The following is a 23,623-nucleotide window of genomic DNA, read 5'->3' as shown; positions in this document are numbered from 1 at the left end:
GTTGTAAAGGCTTCACAACTGGAGGCTTATAGATAATTGTTTCAGCGATGCGTGTAGTTGAAAAGAATCTAACTTTGGCTCTGCAGTGTTGACGGTAGTAAAAACTCAGCATTGGCAGGCAAGTAAGCGGATGGGCAGTTTAAATGGGGAAACAGACAGGCCTAGTGAACAACTGACATGTTAAGATGTTTGTGTAGAGGGGACAATGTAGTGGAAAAGCCCACCATATTTGCCATTCTGTTTGGTCCAGTTTTTATTCAAGCTGGTTAAAAGCCACTTTTCAGCATCTAGAAAGGCTAAAGCGTTTGGTTAAGCTCCTCCTTTACTAGGGGGAAGACATGGTTTTGTGATTGACTGAAAAAAACTTCCTTATTGGGTGGGTGTGAAAACATTGCTTAAATGTTTAAATGCTATTTAAAGCCTTGTGCCAGATTTATTTTACCCTGCTTTGCGTTTTCCTTAATGCTCCTACAAGAACCAGCCCCCAACAGTATGATTTGAAATCCCTGCTGCTGTCTGCATAAACCCACTGGCAGAGAAAGGGGGTGCGGGGGGGGGGGGGTATGGGCTGCCCTGTGTGTCATCCCTGAAGGGGGGTGACATCGCCGCGTCCCCCCCACTCGGGACGCTCGCCCCACCCTGCTAGCTCTGCCTCTGCATATACCCATGCACACAAACCTTGTTTCTTTACAAATCTCTTTAGCTGTGTGTTGCACAGCCTCTGAATAATTTACTTAAACAGCCTAAGGATAAAAGCTCATACAATGGTGGGCAGTGGTGCCACCAGGACAGATCTGTGTGGTGGAAGATTGGGGCCCCGCTCAGCAGAATGATTCAGAAGAGCCCCCCAAACAAAGCAGGGCCAATTCCTATGTTTTGTTGTGTATTTTAATTATAGATTTTTGTGTTTTGATGCTTGTGTCATTGGGTTTTATGCTTGTACACCACTAAGAGGCCTATTTTGCTATTAAGTGGTATGCAGATACAGTAAATGCTTCTCAAAAATTTGATTTTGTTTATTGCAAGATCAGAAATAGTATCTATTCTTCTGGCTAAACTAAAATATTGTAAATAAAAATAGACTGGTGGTCTGAAGAAGATGGAGTTTGCAGTCTTGAACTTAGCCTTAGATTGCCCCACAAAGCAGCTTCTTGTATACTTGGCTTTAGAGAAGGAATTCCTGTGACAACCTGAAATGTGAAAACTGTGGCACTTCAATTGTGTTAAATGCCCTTGTGTGGAAACAATGGTCCAATGCAGTGTGAATCCAGTTCCTGCACATTTACATGAATTCCTGGTAATTGAAGGAGCTTCTCTCCCCATATATGCCAATCCTTGTCCTTATCATTTTGCTGCCAATTGCTCATCCTGACCCTTGGAAGCTCACAATATGATCTGTGGTTGCTTTGTTGTCCTGCTGTTGGTCTTTTCTGTATTATCATAGTTCTCGGGTTAAAATGCTGGTATCTTATTTTGCATTTTAATATAAATTGTTCTGCACCCTGGGAACGTTGGTTGAAGGGTGAGCTCAAAATACTGATAGGTTGATAAGATAAAATTACTGGATTGAAATGTGCAGAATGAGAGAATCTGCACACCCTGAATGAGCTGTGTGTTGGATGTGCTCTTATATTAAACACCTATCTAATAAAGCACTCTTGCCCTAAGTGCCACAGCAACTGTAGCGATTCATTTTGGCAATTGCACACCCCATTGCTAAATTACTTGGCTACTTATCTTGCAGGTTTTGTTCTTCCATTGTGACACTTTCCATCTGTTTCCACATTGTCCGTTGGTTTACAATTTGTTCTCCCATAGCAATTTATTCTTTAACACCCCCCCCAAAAAAATACTTCAGACTGGCAAATTACTTTCACGCCAGCTAAAGAAACAAACCATTCTGCCATATTGAAGGTTTTTCTTAAACACAGCAACAAAATCTGGAGGGACTTGTTCAAATGAATTGTCATGTTGTATTTTCTAGTCCCCTAGCATGGAATTATGTGTGCACCTTCTGTGGGGAGAAGGTCTGTATGTGCTGGAGAATGATGGTAAAACTAAACCCCCTGGATGATGGCCAGCAGCAATGTCAAAATCCCTTGACTGATTTCCCATGGAGTTCTTGATCTAAATGTCAGGGGACGAAGCATCTAGTAAGGCTTAATGAACTGACCCGGCTAAGATTACAGTGTTGGAAATTATAGATCTGGGAAGATTCGGTTTACGACAAAAGCTGGAGTAGTGCTTGGTGTGTTTTAGATGTGAGACAGAATACTATGCATCTTTATTGTGAGATTTGTTTGCTTTAAAAATATGAAAGACAAAGATCTGCTTTGGACTACCGAAGTCCTATATATTCTGATCGGGGATGGCCCTCCCCAGAATCTGAAACCTTCACAGAAGCATGTGTTCTACCAATATGGACAGATGCCAAGTATGCACACAGCTGTGTCTCCCTACAGTCAATGAGGATGCTGTTGTACCATCTGTTTGGAAAGACTAGGTCTCTGTTGAGGAAAAATACATCATTAGATTCCCACCCTTGTGGATAATTTAAGATCTCTGTCCAATCTGCCATTTTAAGCAAGGTGCTTAGATGAGTTGTGGCACCTCAACTCCAGGCTTTCTAAGATGATACTGATTACTTGGATCCTTTCCAGTGTTTGCTTCAGGCCCAGTTTCAGGAATGAAACAGCTTTGGTCACCTTGGTGGTCAGTCTTCATCAGGAGGAAAGTGTCTCTGTTGGCTCTGCTAGGGTGCAACAGCTTTCGCTACCATTTATCACAATGTCTATTTGGGACATTCAGTACTTACTTGAAATGACAGGAGAGAACTGTAAAGTCCTCATGGCTCACAAGGATGATGTAGAACACTCTTCTTGGAGGTTTGAGAACTGTCACCTGTTCTGTGGATCCTTACCCTTCCTAGGTATTAAAATTTGCCAGCTATGGGCTTAGTTTATTTTATCAATTTATTTGATTGATTTCACACCTGCCCTTTACCGTAAGGCTTAACTTCTGCACCTCAGCAGGGGATAATGTTTCTCTGGTGGGTGGTATTGTCACTACGGGGTTTGTTTTTTTTAAAGCAATGGTTAGATATATTTTAAAGAAAATCAAATTTTGATCTTTTGATCTTGGATAACTATTGTTCAGTTATTCAGGTTTCATTCCTGAGTATAATATTGGAAAATGTCATTTTGGATTATATTAATTGGCTCAGCTCCAGTCAGGTGTCTGGCCTGCCTTTTTTTATCCTGGTGGATGACTTATGTTCAGGGGCAGAGGAAGGGGGATGCAGTGGGTGTGGGCCACCCCGGGTGTTACCACTGAGGGGGGGGTGACAAAATGCTGGGTGGCACTCACCACAGGGCCTGGAGCATGCCTGAGCCATGCGTCTCTCCTGGGAGAGACAGGGTGGCTTGGGCACGCTGCAGGCTCTGTGCTGCCCAAATGGTTGTCCACTGCCTCCTCCCCCCCCCCCAGCTGTAGGGCGACTGAGTGGGAGGAGGCAGGCAGTCTCCGGAGAAGCCCCACGGTGCACCCGAGCAGCTTCCTCTGCCACTGCTTATGCTGGCAAGAGAGTATAGGCCTATAAGTCAGCAGTGTAGGCCCATTAAGGGTTCTAATTTGTCCCATTTCCCCCACACCAGGTGACCTGTCCTACACTTGATGTCATGTTGTTGTTGTTGTTGTTCAGTCGTTCAGTCGTGTCCGACTCTTCGTGACCCCATGGACCAGAGTACGCCAGGCATGCCTATCCTTCACTGCCTCTCGCAGTTTGGCCAAACTCATGTTAGTAGCTTCAAGAACACTGTCCAACCATCTCATCCTCTGTCGTCCCCTTCTCCTTGTGCCCTCCATCTTTCCCAACATCAGGGTCTTTTCTAGGGATTCTTCTCTTCTCATGAGGTGGCCAAAGTACTGGAGCCTCAACTTCAGGATCTGTCCTTCTAGTGAGTACTCAGGGCTGATTTCTTTGAGAATGGATAGGTTTGATCTTCTTGCAGTCCACGGGACTCTCAAGAGTCTCCTCCAGCACCATAATTCAAAAGCATCAATTCTACGGCGATCAGCCTTCTTTATGGTCCAGCTCTCACTTCCGTACATTACTACTGGGAAAACCATAGCTTTAACTATACGGACTTTTGTCGGCAAGGTGATGTCTTTGCTTTTTAAGATGCTGTCTAGGTTTGTCATTGCTTTTCTCCCAAGAAGCAGGCGTCTTCTGATTTCGTGACTGCTGTCACCATCTGCAGTGATCATGGAACCCAAGAAAGTGAAATCTCTCACTGCCTCCATTTCTTCCCCTTCTATTTGCCAGGAGGTGATGGGACCAGTGGCCATGATCTTAGTTTTTTTGATGTTGAGCTTCAGACCATATTTTGCGCTCTCTTCTTTCACCCTCATTAAAAGGTTCTTCAATTCTTCCTCACTTTCTGCCATCAAGGTAGTATCATCAGCATATCTGAGGTTGTTGATATTTTTTCCGGCAATCTTAATTCCGGTTGGGGATTCATCCAGTCCAGCCTTTCGCATGATGTATTCTGCATATAAGTTAAATAAGCAGGGAGACAATATACAGCCTTGCCGTACTCCTTTCCCAATTTTGAACCAATCAGTTGTTCCATATCCAGTTCTAACTGTAGCTTCTTGTCCCACATAGAGATTTCTCAGGAGGCAAATGAGGTGATCCGGCACTCCCATTTCTTTAAGAACTTGCCATAGTTTGCTGTGGTCGACACAGTCAAATGCTTTTGCATAATCAATGAAGCAGAAGTAGATGTTTTTCTGGAACTCTCTGGCTTTCTCCATAATCCAGCGCATGTTTGCAATTTGGTCTCTGGTTCCTCTGCCCCTTCGAAATCCAGCTTGCACTTCTGGGAGTTCTCGGTCCACATACTGCTTAAGCCTGCCTTGTAGAATTTTAAGCATAACCTTGCTAGCGTGTGAAATGAGTGCAATTGTGCGGTAATTGGAGCATTCTTTGGCACTGCCCTTCTTTGGGATTGGGATGTAGACTGATCTTCTCCAATCCTCTGGCCACTGCTGAGTTTTCCAAACTTGCTGGCATATTGAGTGCAGCACCTTAACAGCATCCTCTTTTAAAATTTTAAATAGTTCAGCTGGAATATCATCACTTCCACTGGCCTTGTTGTTAGCAAGGCTTTCTAAGGCCCATTTGACTTCACTCTCCAGGATGTCTGGCTTGATGTCATAAACAAGGATAAATAAATAAATAAATAAATAAATAAATAAATAAATAACCACAGGTTTAGGGCAGGTAAAGACATGGCTCCCTGCTAAAAGATCAGGTGCTGCATGATCATTTGATTGGTGGTGCCTTGGTCTGTACAGTTGGATTTCAGACCCATGGACAAAGGAAAACATCATGGTGACATCAAGTGCTTAGTCCCACCCACTGGTCAAAATGGCCCATGGATGTGCTGGGGGTGGGGGTGGGGAGACGTCAGGATCAGACTTACAGGCTGGGACCAATTCTTCACCGCTGAATTACCTTCTCATGGGCCTTGCAGCTCAGCATCACTGTAGTCATTGTTGCTCTGGTTACATCCAGAGTAAACTGTGATGCATTCTCTACAGGGCTGCTGTCTGAACACAGTTTGGAAACTTCCACTGGTGCTGAATGCGGCAACCTGTCTATGCTTACCGATGCTCCATTGTTGACCATTAAAAAAGATGTTTCTTTAAATCTGCTGTTCATTGAATATTTTTGTAGGTCTAAAGGGGGGCAGAAGGCAAATTTGGAAATCTGAGGAACTGTTGTGGCACCACAATATACCCAGTTGACCAAAAGAGCACTGGTGCCATAGCTGCCAACCCTCCCTGCTTTTTCCCAATGCTATAATAAGGGAATTTCCCGCAAAAAAGCGAAAGGTTGACAGCTATGACTGGTGCTGCTCAGAGTCCCACCCTGCAAACAACAGGGTGGGTAAGGGGGGGTGGGTGTCTAAGGGTGCTGTTAAGGACCCCAGATCTACACCAAGGATAGGCAACCCTTTTCTGTTGATGCCCACATTCCTTTGCTGATGGTGGGTGAATCCAGAGATGTTCTGGATTAAAGGCTGCCCTCCTTCAATTTCCCCAGCGCTATCTACAGGGAAGTCACCTCCACCATTTTGATGCCTGGTTTCACGTTTGTGTTGTTGAGCCGCCTGGAGAGGGCATTTTGCCCTGAAAGGCGGTGTAGAGAGTCCTGTAAACAAACAAACGACGTCGAGGAGGGCCTGGTCTACATTTGCTGTGATGATGGTCAAAACTTGATTTCGCGACCGTGTGTATCCGATTCTGTTGCTGCTGCGTTTTGCCGCGTGCCTCGAGCTGATCAGGTAAGGGAAAGTTATCTGCAGTTCAAATATAACTTCGCGACAACCTGCCATCTGCTCGGCCAGCCGCCCTCGGCTCCCCCAAACCCCACCAGGCCAGGCGCACAGTAATCCGACTCCCCAGAGCGCGCCGGACAGCTTCCCTCCGCCTCCCTCGTCGCTCGCTCTAGCTCTCCGGCAACTCCGGCGCGTCTCTGGCAGGCGCACAAACCTGGGAAGGAATGAGCGACAGGAGCGCATCCAGAGGCTGCTGGGGGTGAGTCGTCGGGGCGCTGCAGCAAGGCGCGGTGGGGTGGGGTGGGGTGGAGGGCCCCCCAAGGGCTGCTTCACGCCAAATGGCAGGGGAGAAAAGGCGATTGGTGAGGCGGGGGGGGGGGTTGGTGCAGGTGGGGAAGGCGAAAGAAGGGGGCGCGGGGCCGAAGAGAGGTGGCAGAGAGAGAAACCCAAAAAGGTTTGGCTACTGTGCACCATTCCAGACCTTGGAGTCCAATTCGCAAAAACAAAACAAACACAGAAAACGCCACCCAACTTTTAATAGCGATGCCTCGGAGTTATACCATGGTTGGACGTGGGCTGCAGTTGAGATGCATGAAGACAGCAGCTACACACACATACGCACACAAAAGGTGGTTTGGGGAGAGCTAGTAAGAGGGAGAAGGGAAACAAGCCCCGCTTTGTTCCGGTGCGCCGAAAGAGCGAAGCAGGTCGTTTGGGGCTTTCCGTTTGCCAAAAGAGAAGAGAGAGGCGAGCTTGAGATTTTCCTGGAACTTTTCGGGGGGGGGGGATGAATTACGAGGAAGGGATGCGATCCGCAGCAGCAACAATAACGCAAAGAGGCTTTGGCCAAGGCTCCGCGAGTGGCAGAAAGCTTGAAGGGGCTGGGATAGTTGCGGCGGCTGCTGCAGCAGCTGCTGCTGTTTCGCGAGAAGGACGTCCAGCAGGCTGCCCGGTTGCCCCCTTGCCACTCGGAGGCCAGTGCCTGGGAGGCGGGGCGAAGCAGAGGCCGTCGTGGGAGTCCTGCCCGCTGCCGCGCCGGCCCTTTCGGCAGCCTCGGCGGAGCTCACTCCGTCGTTTCTCTCCTCCCCTGCAATCCCACAGAGCCGCACATGTCTCCCACCGCTGGCCTCCTGTGCCCGGATCGGCACCCTCCGCTCGATATTGTGAGTTTGGATTCTGGGTCGCTTCTCCCACCTTCTTTGTAGGCTGCCTTGGGATGAGCTCTGGGTTGATCAATATCTGCTACGGTGTTTCGTTTGTTAATTTGTTTGGTGCTTTTTGGCTTTGTTTTGGCAGCATACATATTCCCTCTCCGCCAAACAAGCCGGCGAAGTTTCGTGAGAAAGCCCCACTTGCAAGTCTCCCCTGTTTGCAATATATACAAGGTTTGCTGCGTGCGCGTACGCTCGCGCGCGCTTGGACCCATAGCTGTCTAAGCCTGAAAGTTGAAACCGAGGCGATCGGCGTCCCCGGAAAGGTCAAGGGCAGTCCCCGTCTTTTTCACCTATTTGGAAAGAATCCTAAAAATACACCGTTGCCAGCAGTTTGTGCTTACTCTGCGAGGTGGCGGCTGGGTCAGGGCAGAGAGGGCGGCCAAGGGACCCGCGACTGCAACTCTCAGGTTTGCGTTCCAGAGGACTCCAGGCGCGGGACCCGAAGGTAAAAAGTCGCGTCTTCCAAATTCTCCTCCCACCTCCAATTTCAGACCCTTTTGGACGCCAGCACGGGCTTGACCCTCGGCATTTGCTGAGGTTTCGAAACCCTGGACGTTTTGCACAAGTAATGGAGGAGGGAAGGATACTATTCTCGTGCTTGCAAAGATAATATTTGGCTTGTTCTCTTTCGTCCCTCCCCCTCCTACTGGGTTGCTAAGTGGCGCTGGGGGGGGGTAGATGCGGGCGCGCGGGCGGGCGCACAAACACACACCAGACTGCTGTGCTCTCAGAACTTGCAACCAGGCACTGTTGCTGCCAGGAATGTGTCTCTCTCTGCTCATAGTTAGAATTCTCCTCTTCGAGGAAGGATGAAACTGCAGAGGGTGTCATGTCTGTAAGATTGCAACTGGGAACTTGGAGTGGATCTTGCCTCCACAATGGGAATGGCTTGGAACAGAGGGCCATTAAGGTAGGGAAAGGGAAGGCCTTTCTTAGCCCTCTTCCTTCTGGCTAAACTTTAGGAAAAGCTTTCTGGTGGAAAGAGCTATTGGACTGTGGAACTGATTTCCTCCAAAGGTGGTGGACTCTCATTCATTGGAGGTTTTGAACAGAGGTTGGGTGGCTGTGATTTCTGCATTGCAGCAATTGAACTAGATGACCCTTAGTTTCCTTCCAACCCTTCTATGGTTCCATGACTCCTTTTTGTTGTTCAGTCGTGTCCGACTCTTTGTGACCCCATGGACCAGAGCACGCCAGGCACGCCTATCCTTCACTGCCTCCCGCAGTTTGGCCAAACTCATGTTAGTAGCTTCGAGAACACTGTCCAACCATCTCATCCTCTGTCATCCCCTTCTCCTTGTGCCCTCCATCTTTCCCAACATCAGGGTCTTTTCCATGACTCCTAGTGCCACACTGTTGGGTACAGGTGTTAGAAACTCAGGTTCAGATCCCTGCTCAGTTGTAAAACTCTGGAGATGATGGAGAATTTGTTGATTTAATTAGTTGAAAGATTAACTTTTGTGGGATTGGCTTCCGTTTACTGTCCAGATCAAAAGTTAGTTTATTGTACTGGCCAACTTGTACAGTTAATTTGTCAGGTATCTGAAGTTGTCATGTCATAGCTGGCATGTGATGGATAGTGTAGCAGTAATTATATAACAAATATGATGTATGCTGTTTATGAGAAAGTATAAAAGCTGTGTAAAACCTGTAGTCATTACAGTACCTATCACTTATGGGACTGTCCTTTACTGCAGTAAAGTCAATAAAGAAGGGTATCATCTTGCTTAAATATAGGTTGTGTTTTTATTCAATAAATTCCCTACCTGGGGATGAACAGTAATGCCCATGAGTAAATGTCACAGCAAGATAGAATCCCATACAAATTTTGCAAAAGTATCTGTGGAGTTCATTGGTTTCCAGTATTTTGAGTATATGATGGCAGTATTGGGATTGCCAACTGTTTAAAAGGCAAAGGGCTCATTTAAAAGTTGTACAGCACATAGAAATTCGTGAGGTGAAGCTTTCCCCATCACTTCATCTTTGTACCAGGAAATGTTTCACCTGCTTAATTTCTGTCTTTCAGGAAGCTCTTAATGACATGAGGAATCCTGCAAAAGAGAAAGTGATTAACCTTATAAGGTGTTTCCAACTGGTTTTCACGTCATGCATCTCACTATATTCTTTTAGTTGGAACTGATGCCTTATAGGAAGTTTATAGGTTCCAAATCAGCAAAAGGTTGCTTTTATAAAATCAAAGCTGAGTCAGTGGAATTCCAACAAAGTGTATAAAATGTATAATTCAGGAAAAGATGGTATATCAATCTTTGGAATAAATAAACTTTATTTTGTGAAAGCATAATGTAAAATACAGCGGTGGATATCTTCTATTTTGATAATGTATGGTCTCTCATAGAACCATACCAACATCTGGGAAGAGAAACTCAAGTACCGGTATGTAATGAGGACATGATTTTCTTATTTTGGCAGCAGATCATTGGCAGGGTTGAGTCTAGTAGGTCAGGCAGGGGAGAATGAAGGCAGGCAGTGAGAGAAGCCAGGAAGAGCAGAGGCATGGAGGTTTAGGCTGAGCAAGCAGAAGAGCCTGTACAGCAATAATCCTAGCTGCTGCACCATCATACCCTAACTGCAAGTGGAAGTCCATAGGGCACAATAGACATCTGTAGGTGGCTTAATTAACTACAGAGCATCAAGCTGGAGTTTCAGGACCTTGGATAGCTCTAATCAGACAACTCGTTTTACCAAGGTCTGGAGCTCAAATGAGACCTGTCTCAGCCTTTGGACACCCTATCCTTTCCATGTTCTGCACCATTCTTGAAGAGTAGAGTGCCTTAAAGTGGTAGTTCTCTGGCCTAGAACCCTGTTGCCTATCAGTCATCTCATGTCTTCTGCATTGCCTGGATTGTGTATCAGGGACTGGGAAGTGGGAAGTCCCTGGTGTAAAGGGAATCTGTCTCCAGGGGTGCAGGAGATAGCAATCTCTGGGGGTTCCAGTTTAGGGAGCTCTGGCTGACTTGGAACTGGGTTTGGTTCAAGACTTGTATGGCTTACATTGCTGGCCTTCATGATGTAGCTGGTTCCACTTCTGTTTTACAGCACTACCTACTGCTCAGGGTCAGGGCATGCTCAAGTCCTGGCCTTATGAGTTTACACTATGCAGTGGGGGATATTGCTTCCAAACTGTTCAGCCCTTTGGCAGTAACAGGCTTTGTTGGCTCCTTGAGATTGTACAGAGATTGTGAAGCCAGAGGCCCTGGGTTCATGTATTTAACTTGCCTATTTGACCAACTAATATATCTGATATGTGGTTCAATCAAGAAAGTACTGCAGCTGTGCTGCAAACAGACTCAAATAACAACTTTAAGGTGTCTTTGGATGTTACAGGGAAGAGAGCAGGGAAGGGGAAATGAAAATGACTCATTCTTCCAGAGGTATCCATCAAAAGTGGAGATTGTGCATCTTCTCCCATAGTGATGTGAGGGCATAGTTCATATAAATGACTGGTTACCATACAATCTCCTGTTGGGGAGATTAAATTTGGGATGATGGCCAAATCATATAAATGGAGGCGTATATATATAAATGGAGCTGTAAGAATTGCAGAAAAGGTAATTGGTGTTAGCTTGCCTTCAATAGAGACAATTTATGCTACCCGAGTTAGGAAGAGAGCAGAGAGAATTGTAGCAGACCCTTTACATCCCGGTCATCATCTGCTTGATTTACTTCCATCTGGACGTCGCTACAGGACTTCATATACAAAATCGGCCAGGCACAAGAATAGGTTTTTCCCTTGTGCCATTAAATTATTAAATTTGTAGTTGTATAGCTGAAGGGGAGGTAAATTATGGGTGGGGTTTCTTTGCTTCTTTATATTGTGAGAGGAACAGTGTCTGTATGTTTACATTGCAATGTAGCCGAAACAAATTCCAAGTATGTTGGAAAATGTACTTGGCCAATAATAAATTATTCCTATTCCTATTCCTATATCCCTCCTTCTAAAGAGTCCAGGATCATGGGGGAAGATGTATTTCCTATACTCTCTCCTTGCCCCCCTCAATCAAAAAAAGGAGGGAGAAAGCAGTCTGAGCTGATCCTGATTGGGGGTGGGTCACCTTTACTAAACCCCCTTCACTTGAAAGCATGGAAAACAACAATTCTCTCATGCCACTTCTAATTTTCTTGGGTGCTCCATGCAGTTTGACAATGCTGTGCTGTTGGAGAAGTTTCAAATGTTTACTGGAACCTGGACCTCACCACCTTTGAGAAACAGTTCTGGGACATGGTGCACACACTACTCCTAAATGCAGTTTGTGGGTAGCAAGTAGGATTCATTCATAACCTCTTACTCAGTGCTTGATAATTGTGGCATAGCAGAGAGCAGGACCAGATTTGAGAAATCCCCGATCTCCTCCCATGGTCATGGCCTCAGCCATGTACAGTATGTAAATGTGGGAAATAACAGTGAGAAATAGGGGAGGCATGTGGTAAATGGAAGTGGGAAGTGAGCACCCTTCCTTCACTCCACTCTTAGCTAGTTATGAATAAATGTTAGCCCCACCTAGTCTGGGACCTTGTGGGAAAGGGTGGGTCAGAAATCTAGTAAATAGATAGTGTCACTATCACTATTCTTCTGCAGATTATAAGTATTTAGAGCCAACCTTGAAGTTACTGGGTCAGCTCCTGATGTTGCTTTGTTTTCCTTTTTCAGTAAGTGCAGACGTCTGTGTAAGTGCGAAGCCATCATGGTGGCATTTAAAGGCATCTGGACTCAGCCTTTCTGGAAAGCTGTTTCTGCAGAATTTTTGGCCATGCTCATTTTTGTCCTCCTCAGCCTTGGCTCTACAATCAACTGGGGTGGAACCGAAAAACCTCTGCCTGTCGACATGGTCCTCATTTCTCTCTGCTTTGGACTCAGCATTGCAACAATGGTGCAATGCATTGGCCACATCAGTGGTGGCCATATTAACCCTGCTGTGACTGTTGCAATGGTCTGCACTCGGAAGATCAGCCTTGCCAAGTCAGTCTTCTATATTGCAGCCCAATGCCTGGGTGCCATCGCAGGGGCGGGAATTCTCTACCTTGTCACCCCCCGGAGTGTGGTAGGGGGCTTGGGAATTACTCAGGTAGGGTAGGGGACTTGGGAGTTACCTATTCTTATGAAACATAATAAAACAGAACCTGAACCATACAACAAGTTTCCAATTTAAATTCAGGAAGATGCATATTTTTGCCCGCTGTTGATTTCCCTACAGATTGTAGGTAGGTAGATAATATGTATTAGCTGTGGTCAAGTATTAGGTATGGTGGAACAGTTATAGAACAGTGGACAACTCTATCGAGCATTAGAATGATGTAATGTGGAGTCTAACGTATCAGTTATTGTGACTGAGAGAACACGATGCATTAATTAAACTTTAATTAAAGACTACAACTGAATTTTATTTTATTTTTTGGCTGATGAAGCTTAAAACAGCTATTGCTTCAGCCAGTTTGCAAAGCAAACCACCATTCTTGCCAATATAGTTTCAACTTTGAATTATATTTACACTGGCACAAAAGCTCATTCGCATTAAAATGTATCCCTTGTGCTTTATCTTGCTTCCACCAGGCTCTCTATATTAACCTTATGCATGGAAACATTCACACTTGAGTATAGATTTGTCAGAAGACCTGCATGGATATAAACTGAAAGACTAATACCATGTAAATGTGCTTTAATGTCCTTATTTATATGAACGAAGGAGAAATATGTGGCCAAGGTTAAACAATCTGCAAGAAGATGTTTTGAGAGTGTGCCTTCACATTTGGAATGGCTTCTCATGTGATTCACACTGCTATCTTTTAATAAAAAGGGTGATCTCTTGATAGTCATCCTGTGGTGGAGACTGAAATGGAACCCATTTCCATGAAAGAGTTTAGCATATGCTTGGCAAACTGTTTTTCAAAAATCTTGATAGGCAGGCTGCCAAGGGCTTCATGAATCCATTCATAAGAACAGATTCCATGTAGCTCTCCATAATTAAGTGAATGCTAAAAATCTATTTCGTGAGAGCAGGGTTGGTGGGGAGGCAGCTTGTGTAAGCTTTTAGTGAAGAGTGGGTGGTATTTATTCTTTAACTCAAAATAACAGCACATTTTTATGTAAACGCCTTTGATTTATTCTACTGACAGCCTTTTCTTTACACCCAGCAATTGTTCAATAATAGATATTTTCTTTTTTAAACTTTTAGAAATGATTTAATACCAGGTACATAGCAGCCAGGTGTGAAATGCAATTTTAAGATGAAAACATGGGAGTGTCGAAATCTATGTCATTATTATAGTGACTGATAATGCCATATATTTAAGATGACACACTTATTTATAATAGACTGTGCCTTAAATTCTAGTTTCATTCTCCACTAATAAAGAATCCCATCAGTTAGCCTCACTGAAGGAAATTAAAATGCACTTGGACTGCATGCTGCCTATTTTTAATTGAAACTGAAATTAATTGAGTTCGAGCTAATTAATGGATTTATAATAGAACACTAAACTACAGTCCTCCTAAGGAAAAAAAAAACCTTTCATTTCTTAAGTATATCATGTGAACATCTAATGGAAAAACCGGTGCTCTACCCTTATATGCGCTATATGCATATAGCAGACTGCATCTTGTGCTAGGCCAAATCTTTTATGTTTCTGCCATATATGACAGTGACTAAACACCCAATTCTGTGGCTTGCTGCAGCAGTGCAGAATTGCTTGAGTCAGAACGTGAAGAACTATGTCACTTTGACATTTGAAAAATGGGCGCCACATTAGTACCACAGCTACACGATGTTGCTATCAGAGCTGCAAAAATAACCAGACTCACAGGGAGCTAAAATAGTGTCACTCATGCCAGAGCACAACCTTGGTCAACCCAGAGATCACCCAGCCTGTCCTGTATCCAGTCCTGAATCAATTCCGAGTTGGGACTGTGTTTAATTAAGGTGTTTTAAAAAAAAAAAACCTTTAAAAACCTCTTATTAAACTTACAGCCAGGAGCACAGAGGAAGAGGCACTGTGTTGCCTTCGCCTCACACACACTGAGAGCAAGAAGGTTAAAGTCCCCCCTCCCTGCATACCTCGCTGCCAGGCCTTGTAGCCTATTCTCAAGGCCCCATTGCCATAGCAAACTCCCAGACCTTCCTCTGCTACAATGGCTCCCTGCTTGCTTCTCCCATCACTGCTGGTCTCTGCAGCAGTGGTAGTAGACCTGGGCAGTCACTGTGGCAACAGGGCCAGGTGGTGGTGGGATTCTGCAGGGCACTCCTTCACAATAACCTTCCCTGACAGGAAGAAGCTTGTAAAGGAATTCTGCCACCCTGCAGGCCTGAATCCTCTGCTCAGGACTGAGGATTGTGGAGGACTATGTGGGGTGCTGCTTTGCAAGCCCCTTCCCAACTCGACCTAGGCCCAAATCCCCCCAAATCAGCCTGATTAGTCTCAGGGTTCGACCAAATTTGGTCCAGAGCCCTGTCCAGCACCACCACATGGTCTACCCTTTAAGGAAGCACCAGAAACATCAATAAGCAGAGCCTCCCAGCACTATCCTAGTCAGTGGCACAAGGCTGTAATTTCAAACACTTTAAATTAATCCATTATCATCAACAACAACATTATTTATTCGATTTCTTACCAGGGCAGCTCACAACAATATAATAATACAACAATAAAATTAGTTAAAACAATCTTCTCCCTCCTTTTCGTTTTCTTAAGTTCACTACAGACACATCCAATTTGAAATGGCTTTAATTAGTAGGGAGGAAATTATATTTTTCTGATGTAAGAAAAGTAGTTTACACCTTTCCTGTGCTTCCTGAAACTCCAGCATGTTTTCTTTTTTTCTAGGTACATGGGGACCTTTCTGCTGGCCATGGACTAGTGGTAGAGCTGATAATTACGTTCCAGCTGGTCCTTACTATTTTTGCCAGCTGTGATTCTAAGCGACGTGATGTCACGGGTTCAGTGGCACTTGCAATTGGACTTTCAGTTTCGATCGGACACCTGTTTGCTGTAAGTTGCTGACCTCTTCCATGAGCTGAGCTAGGTACAGTAGCTAACAGTAAAGTGCATGTCATTACAATGCTTTATGAATCTTACTCCAAAACCCACTGTTGGCTCAAGTAAATTTGATGTAAAGCCTGTATGGTGTAGTGGTTAAGAGCGGTAGACGACTTCCGGCGGCGACGCCATCGCCGGGTGGTCGAAGGCTGCTTCGGGTCTGAAGCGCCTTGTCCATCCCGGGGGTTAGGAGCCGCGCTACCGCAGCGCGCGGCTCCGGTTGGGGTGCGGGAAGAGCGTCCCGCACCCTGGGCTCCCCGGCTGCGCCCGCGGAGGCTCCGAACCCTTCCCCTGCCCCCCTGTAAAGGGGGAGTGGGGGTGAAGGGACAACGGAGCCGGGCTTACGGGGATATGCCCCAACCGGGATGCAAATGCGGCGGCAAAGCCCGCGGTGAGCGTCCAAGTTCTACCTGTGAAGAATGGAGCTAAAGGAACCCGGTGGTCGTGAGTAAATAATCTTGGCAGAAATCGTGTTTTTGGAACGATCCGGGGGGAAGGAGAAAGGCAGCCTGCCTCCCTCCCTTCGAGCCTAAGAAATTAACCAATTTGAGGGATTGCTGCCACAGAACTGGTTATAAAGTATCTAAAATCGATACATGAGACTGGCAAACTTTTTTCTTGGGAAGCTAACTAGCGGAAAATATCTCTATTTAAAGTTGCGGTGTTTGCGCTCCAGCTTAGGAAAATGGCGACGAACAAAGAGACAGGAGAAGAAATATGATACCCACTTCCTCCTCCTCTGCCAGTATGCTGGGTTTCGTCCTTGAACTGGTATTGAACTCTGGACTAACAGATGAACAAAGGCTCACTGCCTTGAAGGTGGAACTAATTTACAGAAAAGTCAAAGTCTTGTGTGGGGGTCTGAAATGGAACCAACTGCCCACAGAGGAGGCTAACAAAACTTTTGACACTTTGGAAGAAAATCTTGTCAAAGAGCTGAGAGGATGGATGGAAAGATGGGAAGAAATGAATGAGCTACTTCGGAGAGGAAATTCGCTTGTTGGGGGTGGCAGCCCCAAGGCGATGTCAAGATTTGCTATATCCAGTCCCCGAGGTGTGAGCTCGGGGGCCAGGGACAGAGAATTAAGGTATTTACAAGAAGAAAAGGAATGCTACAAAGAACCGGAGAAGCTGAGAGAGGGAGAGTTGGATACCTCGGAGCTCGTGGCAAGGAGAGCTTTGGACTGTGCCTGGATCTGTGGACGTTGGGAGAGGGAAGTTGCATGGAAGTTCAGTGCTGATGCCATCAGGAGAAGAAGAATGGACAGAGGGGGTGTGGGGTGAAGTATTAAGTAAAATCTAAAGCAATCTGTTATGGTATTTTGAAATCGGAGGGTGAACACTGTCAACAATAGTTTGTTTTATTATTTGTTTGAATATGAAAAGAGATATTTCAAGTTTCTATGTTATTAGCAGCAGTTCAAAGGATAGAAGAGATAGATTTGTTGAGGATGATTTGTGAGGATTTATGAGGATGTAGTATAAATGAAGTCATTTTAAGTGGTTTAAGTTTATAGATTAAGATGATTAAGATTAAGATGAAGATTAAGATGAATGTTTTACTTTATATATATAATTAAGTTTAATTTCTTTAAATGAAGAGGTTAAAAAGTAGATTATGGATATAAACTCGAAGGTGAAAAGGCAGGGGAAGTCAACTGTCAAGATTGGAAAAAGAATTTTTTTTTTTGAGATGTCTAATTAAGAAGGAAAATCATGGCAATTTTTGTATTAGATGTGTAATTGTATTTGTTTTGTATGTGTATAAATGTAGGTGTGGTTAAGGTTGTATGTTGTTATAAGTAAAAATGTCAATAAATTCTTATAAAAAAAAAAAAAAATAAGAGCGGTAGACTTGTAATCTGGTGAACCGGGTTCGCGTCCCTGCTCCTCCACATGCAGCTGCTGGGTGACCTTGGGCTAGTCACACTTCTCTGAAGTCTCTCAGCCCCACTCACCTTACAGAGTGTTTGTTGTAGGGGAGGAAGGGAAAGAAGAATGTTAGCCACTTTGAGACTCCTTCAGGTAGTGATAAAGCGGGATATCAAATCCAAACTCTTCTGTATATCCCCAGGTACCTTTCGACTAACTTGCTCCAAAACATTGACTCCCTGCTTTGAAATGATATAATTGTACAGTGGTACTTCTGGTTACGTACTTAATTCGTTCCGGAGGTCCGTTCTTAACCTGAAACTGTTCTTAACCTGAAGCACCACTTTAGCTAATGGGACCTCCCGCTGCCGCTGCACCACCAGAGCACGATTTCTGTTCTTATCCTGAAGCAAAGTTCTTAACCTGAAGCATTATTTCTGGGTTAGCGGAGTATGTAACCTGAAGCGTATGTAACCTGAAGCGTATGTAACCCGAGATACCACTGTATATGTGAAATAGGAACAATCCTCGTCTGTCTCACAGGAGACACCAATAAGGTGTGATAGAAATATTCCTGAAGCAAACATATAAAGTCAGCGTACCTAGACATCTTGCTGGGACCCTTCCAGATTGGTGCTTTATTGTGGATGCATTCTGTGACGTGTTTGTAACATTATAATAGTGCATTCATGGTGGATTTATTCTGCTTTAGTCGGTTGGGGATTTATTCTGCTTTAGTCTGTTCTGCAATGCTTCCCCAATGTTACCACATTATTGCCATCCAGAGGGCCTATAGAGCTACAAAACCAGGAAAAATAAACCAGAATGTTTTCGGTATAAAGAGTGACAGGATTTCAGCACGAAGTTAAGGCATATGCATGGCTTGGAAATGAAGCTCAGTGCAATAGCACAGTTGGGTTAGAGCAGGGGTTGTCAACCTGGTCCCTACCGCCCACTAGTAGGCGTTTCAGGATTCTAGGTGGGCGATAGGGGGTTCTATGGTGCAAGTTGGATCCTCCTTCCATTGAGCACTGGTGGGCTGTAAGGAAATTTACCATCAAGAAAGATGCATTAGTGGGCGGTAGGTATAAAAAGGTTGACTACCCCTGGGTTAGAGCGTGGTGCTGATAATGCCAAGGTTGCAGGTTTGATCCCCATATGGGACAGCTGCATATTCCTGCATCACAAGGGGTTGGACTACATGGTCCTAGATAGTCCCTTCCAAGTCTACAATGCTATGATTCTATGACCACCCCAAAACCTTTTCAGGAACAAAAAGTATGGAAAACAAGGTCATGTGTGACCATCTCAATAACATCAAGAGCACAAATAACCATGAATGTGCAATAAAAAAGGGCATTTGGAGGGACCCTAGGTTGCGTCTAGAATTTTTTTATTTTTGTTGTTGATAACAAATGACTAACAAATTTAGTAAATAATTAAATAGTAAATAATCAAATAACAGTGTGTACATATAGGTGTTTGGTAGGCATAATTGTGTGACATCCACACTGTACACATTTCCTCTGCATTTTGAAAAGTGTTATATACAGGTAAATCTAGGCCCACCAGCACATTTTGTTTTTTGAGTGAGTGCCATGAGTACTCCTTCAGTCACTTCTACCCACCCCAGATTACCCTCCCCCACTATGCTGAGAGAAAGAGGGCAAGGATGCACACACATAATTCTCTTTTCCAAGAGATCTGGGTAAAAGTCAGATCCAGCAGAATTAATCTGAGCTTTGAAAAGCATATAGAGATGAAGAAGAAAGTTGGAAAGAGTGTCCATATTCCATGAAGTATGAATAGTCCAGAGGGATACTCACAGTCCTGGAAAGAATCTCCTAGCAGTCCTGTGTCCTGGTTCCCATTGCTGTCTCTGGCTCATCGCTTCTGGACTGGCATGAATCTTGAGGATAGACTTCAGCAACTGGAGGTCCATGGGCTAGAACTGGACCACTGAGAAATGTTTCCTATCCCCAACTAGGTGGGGGAAAGAATGCAGGGAAAGTGGCATTTGTGACTTGGGCAATAGATCTAGAGCAATGCCAGTCATAAGCTGGTTCCATCACAAGATCATTAAAACATGTGGATATCTGATGGTTGTATAATAACAATTAACAGTCTTCCTTTTAAATATCTTGCAGATTGGCTACACAGGCGCCAGCATGAACCCTGCTAGGTCATTTGGACCTGCAGTTATCATGGGGAAATGGGAAAACCACTGGGTAAGGGAATACACCTGGATACTTCTCATTCACTCATGCATGATTTAGCAATGGCCACCAACATGCTGATTTAGGATTAGACAAATTTGTGGAGGACAAGGCTCATCAATGGCTTCCTCCACCATCAATAGCAGTATTATTATCATCATGTATTTTATTTATTTCAAAAAAATTATATACTACTTGATTGTAAAAAAAACCCACATGTTCCAAGATGAGTCAAAGTAAGACATTAGCTATATTAAGTTTGATGCTGTATTGAAACAAAATCAATGCAATCTATAAGAACTTGTACTTAAACAGAATGCTCCTACAAATGTCAGTTGTCTCATGTAACTAACTGATTTAATTACGTACATTTCAGAAGGTTCTGCCGGAATGTCACCGTAGAACCTTAGCTGTGTCTTCATGAGTGTATGTTTCTAGGCTTGCTTTGAATTGCTCACCAGATTTCCTTTCTTAGTGTTAGGAAACTGTTGAGATAGGCTGGCAACATAAGTGCCAGTTTGTATTGTTGTGAGTTTGGGGAGTGGGTAGTCTGTATGCCTGAGTCCCTTCTAGTTCTTGGATCCAACAATGATCCACTTTCTTGAATAGCCAGACAAGTTTCTTGGTAATCACCCATCAAGTATATGCTCTTCAGGTAACAAAGGAAGTGGCTCCGTGGCAGAGAGTAGATGTATGGGCCTCACTACCTCAACTGTTAGTTAGTTAGAAAGACAAAGGCCAGAGTTGAGGCATGTGAGCTAGAAACTTGAAGCAGGAGGAAGCTGGCCGGGAAGTCTGAGAGACAGAGCCATTCCTGATTTCCACTATAATCCAAGGCTGTGATTATTGGGAGAAGAAAGACCCAGTTGGGTGTTAATGCTGTGAACCCCTCCATCATAGGCTAAGGTTGTATATATGTGTAAATAAACTGTATATCCTAAAGACACCACAGTCTCCACTGTCCCTCACTCCAAGGAAACCAAACCCTGGGTAAGTGCCTGGAACTGCTGGAATCTCACACCACTCAATGGTTGGGGTGGTGTGCAACAGTGTGTTGTTTCATCCAAAGCTATTTTATGCTGATGGATTCATGAACAAAGGCATTGCTGATACAAATGACAAAACATCATCCAATCAGAATTCAAAAGAATACTAGCTATTCTTCAGTCAGCCTAATTAAGGTTCTTTGGTATGAGTTTATCATTCTGTGTCTGTATGTGCTCCTATGGCTATAAAAGACACAGAATTCCAGGTATTTATAAAACATCTGTTCATGTGGTTTGGCTGTACACATGTGTTCACATACTGTGCCAGCAAAGCCTCTTCTCTTGGGAGGTGATTTGCTGATGTGCCATTTACACATCCAAGCCCTGCTAAACTGGGTAGGTTGCTAAGATTTCCTGCAGCACCAAATAAAGGAAGCACCAACCATGCTAACCTTGGTAACATCCAACTTCATTATTGGACTCTTAAAATTTCTTTGAAACATTACTCCCAATCCATGCTTAATGTATGTTTCTTTCTCCCTGTTTTGTACAGATATATTGGGTGGGACCAATTATAGGAGCAGTTCTTGCCGGCGCCCTTTATGAATATGTCTACTGTCCTGATGCTGAATTCAAACAGCGGCTCAAAGAAGCGTTTACTAAAACAAGCCAGCAGTCCAAAGGGAAATACATAGAAGTTGAAGACACCAGGAGCCAGGTGGAGACAGATGATTTGCTTCTGAAGCCTGGAATGGTCCACGTCATTGACCTTGAGAGGGGTGATGATAAGAAGGGTAGAGACCCAACCAATGAGGTGCTATCATCTGTATGACTAGCAAGGAGCACTGAAAGCAGGGAACAGTCTACTAGCAGGCCCACAGATAGCCTTCCACCCATAAAAGAGACAGATTTGTTGTAAATTAGCCACCTGTGACATCATAAAACTGTAGGGAAATGGCAGCAGTGAATTAGCTGTTTAATCAGACCAGACTCCCATTCTGTTGACAAGGTAGCAGCTAACTATGTTGAGGGATCCTCATAGATTATTCCAAATTCATAAATGTCCTCTTGGCAATAGCTATAAGGGAATCCTTTTATTCACTCTCTGCTTTCTGAGTGAATGTTGAAAGAGGCATTGGTTTTAATGCAAGCAGTTATGAGCAGGAAATAGCAATCTTCGTCAATCAGATTGACAGATGAAACTTATCAAAAGATGCCTATAGACACAGAAAGAAGTGTCTATCAGATTGTTCTTCTGACACTTAATTGGCTGTTGTCAATCCTGATTAGAATTTTAATGACGAAGTCTATGGCAGGTTCAGTGAAAGCAGAGATAACATGGAGGATACAACAAATGCTTGCAAAAGCCTTATTCCCCCCTTTCTTCTAGTCCTCCTGTTATTTTTAATCCTTCCATGCTACATTTGGGAGAAGACAATTTAAACAAAACAAAACAAAAAACAAACAAACAAGAATTGCCATATTCATACATTTTATACTTCCACAAAAAAGGTATCAAAAAGAAGTTGAAGGCTGTTCTGTTTTCAGTGCACTTATTCAAACAAATAAAATGTTACTGTGCCAATTTTATATAACTGAAATTTTAAAATTGTGTAACTATTTTGCTCACAATGTGATTTTTTTTAAAAAAAAATGTATAACAAGCAGGCTTTTCATTATTCTTTAAAATACTTCTGGGAAATGCTTTGGTGACTGATGCTTTGCTTAGAATACTCTGTCACTAAAAAGATTTGTTCTGGAGCTGCGTCAAACACAATGCATTTCCTATATAAAAAGCTCTAGGGGAAAATCCAGGCAAACTGTGTGTAGATTTCCATGTGTGACAGTTGCAGACATGTCTGTTCCACTATGCTCACACTCAGTATACATAGGCCAGAAAGCCATTGTCAACAGAGATGTGTGCAATTGTTGCATGATCTCCATGCAGTTATAATATCAATGAAACAGTTAAATAGCAACTGTGAATTTTCAATGCATCAACAAGCCAGAGCATGGAATAGCTTGCAACTTTGTGTGATGTTGTGCTGCTGAACGGTGAGTTTGCCTTTCATAAACTTCAAATGCTTTTGGTCAAAAAGGAGTAACGTTTACACTTTCTCTGAATGTAGCCAGAACTGAATTTTGCTATAGCTGAGGTTCTTTGTATGGAACTCATCCATTCCTATTAAGGTTTTTGGTGGTGAAATGTGGTGAATGTACAGAACCACCCTGAGAACACCTGGTCTTGTAGGAAAAGGATTGCTATACTAGTGGTGAATATTTCTAAGTAGGGAGAAGTATTTCTAAGTAGGGAAAAGTACATAGATAATCTTATGCACAAGAAACACAACGTGATAAAAGAAATATGCACTTCTTCCTCCATAGAAGCAACACACGTCTAACAAAATTGCCCAGTGTGAAGCAGCACCAAATGCACTGCACAAAAAAGGAAAGAACTGAGAGTATAAAGGTAAAGGTACCCCTGACCATTAGGTCTAGTTGCGGACGACTCTGGGATTGTGGCGCTCATCTCGCTCTATAGGCTGAGGGAGCCAGCATTTGGCCACAGACAGCTTCCGGGTCATGTGGCCAGCATGACTAAGCCGCTTCTGGTGAAACCAGAGCAGCTCACGGAAACACCGTTTACCTTCCCCCAGAGTGGTACCTATTTATCTACTTGCACTTGACGTGCTTTTGAACTGCTAGGTGGGCAGGAGCTGGGAACAAACAACGGGAGCTCACCCTGTCATGGGGATTCCTAAGCAAACCAGGTTACTTCCTAAGGAGTAATGCTCATTGGGTTTAGTGGAACTTCTGAGTAAAAAGACATCATATTGTGCAGCAAAATTCACCAGGTCTGCCAAAGGAAGACCATATGAATAAAGATACTAATGCCCTGGTGAGTGCTGCTGCATTCAGATCCCTCAGATCTCCCAGTCCGG

The 23,623-nt window shown here is 44.1% G+C and overlaps 1 protein-coding gene across 2 annotated transcripts; it reads left to right on the top strand.

The window, feature by feature from the left end:
* Nucleotides 1-6,519: 6,519 nt before the first annotated feature.
* Nucleotides 6,520-22,325, top strand: AQP4 (aquaporin 4). 2 transcript variants are annotated; one of them, XM_033155081.1, is made up of 5 exons: nucleotides 6,520-6,603; nucleotides 12,228-12,642; nucleotides 15,395-15,559; nucleotides 19,627-19,707; nucleotides 21,235-22,325. In XM_033155081.1, exons 1-5 carry the CDS (start codon nucleotides 6,569-6,571, stop codon nucleotides 21,511-21,513), a joined length of 975 nt encoding a protein of 324 aa, XP_033010972.1. In that variant the 5' UTR covers nucleotides 6,520-6,568; the 3' UTR covers nucleotides 21,514-22,325. The 2 variants fall into 2 exon arrangements, with proteins under 2 accessions (XP_033010972.1, XP_033010970.1); XM_033155079.1 differs by lacking the exon at nucleotides 6,520-6,603 and adding an exon at nucleotides 7,545-8,003.
* Nucleotides 22,326-23,623: the final 1,298 nt, after the last annotated feature.

Source organism: Lacerta agilis, chromosome 7 (genome assembly GCF_009819535.1).
Source record: "Lacerta agilis isolate rLacAgi1 chromosome 7, rLacAgi1.pri, whole genome shotgun sequence".
NCBI classification, from domain to species: Eukaryota; Metazoa; Chordata; class Lepidosauria; order Squamata; family Lacertidae; genus Lacerta; species Lacerta agilis.
The sequence above is the reverse complement of the archived record's forward strand: the minus strand, read 5'-3'. Positions and strand labels throughout refer to the sequence as shown.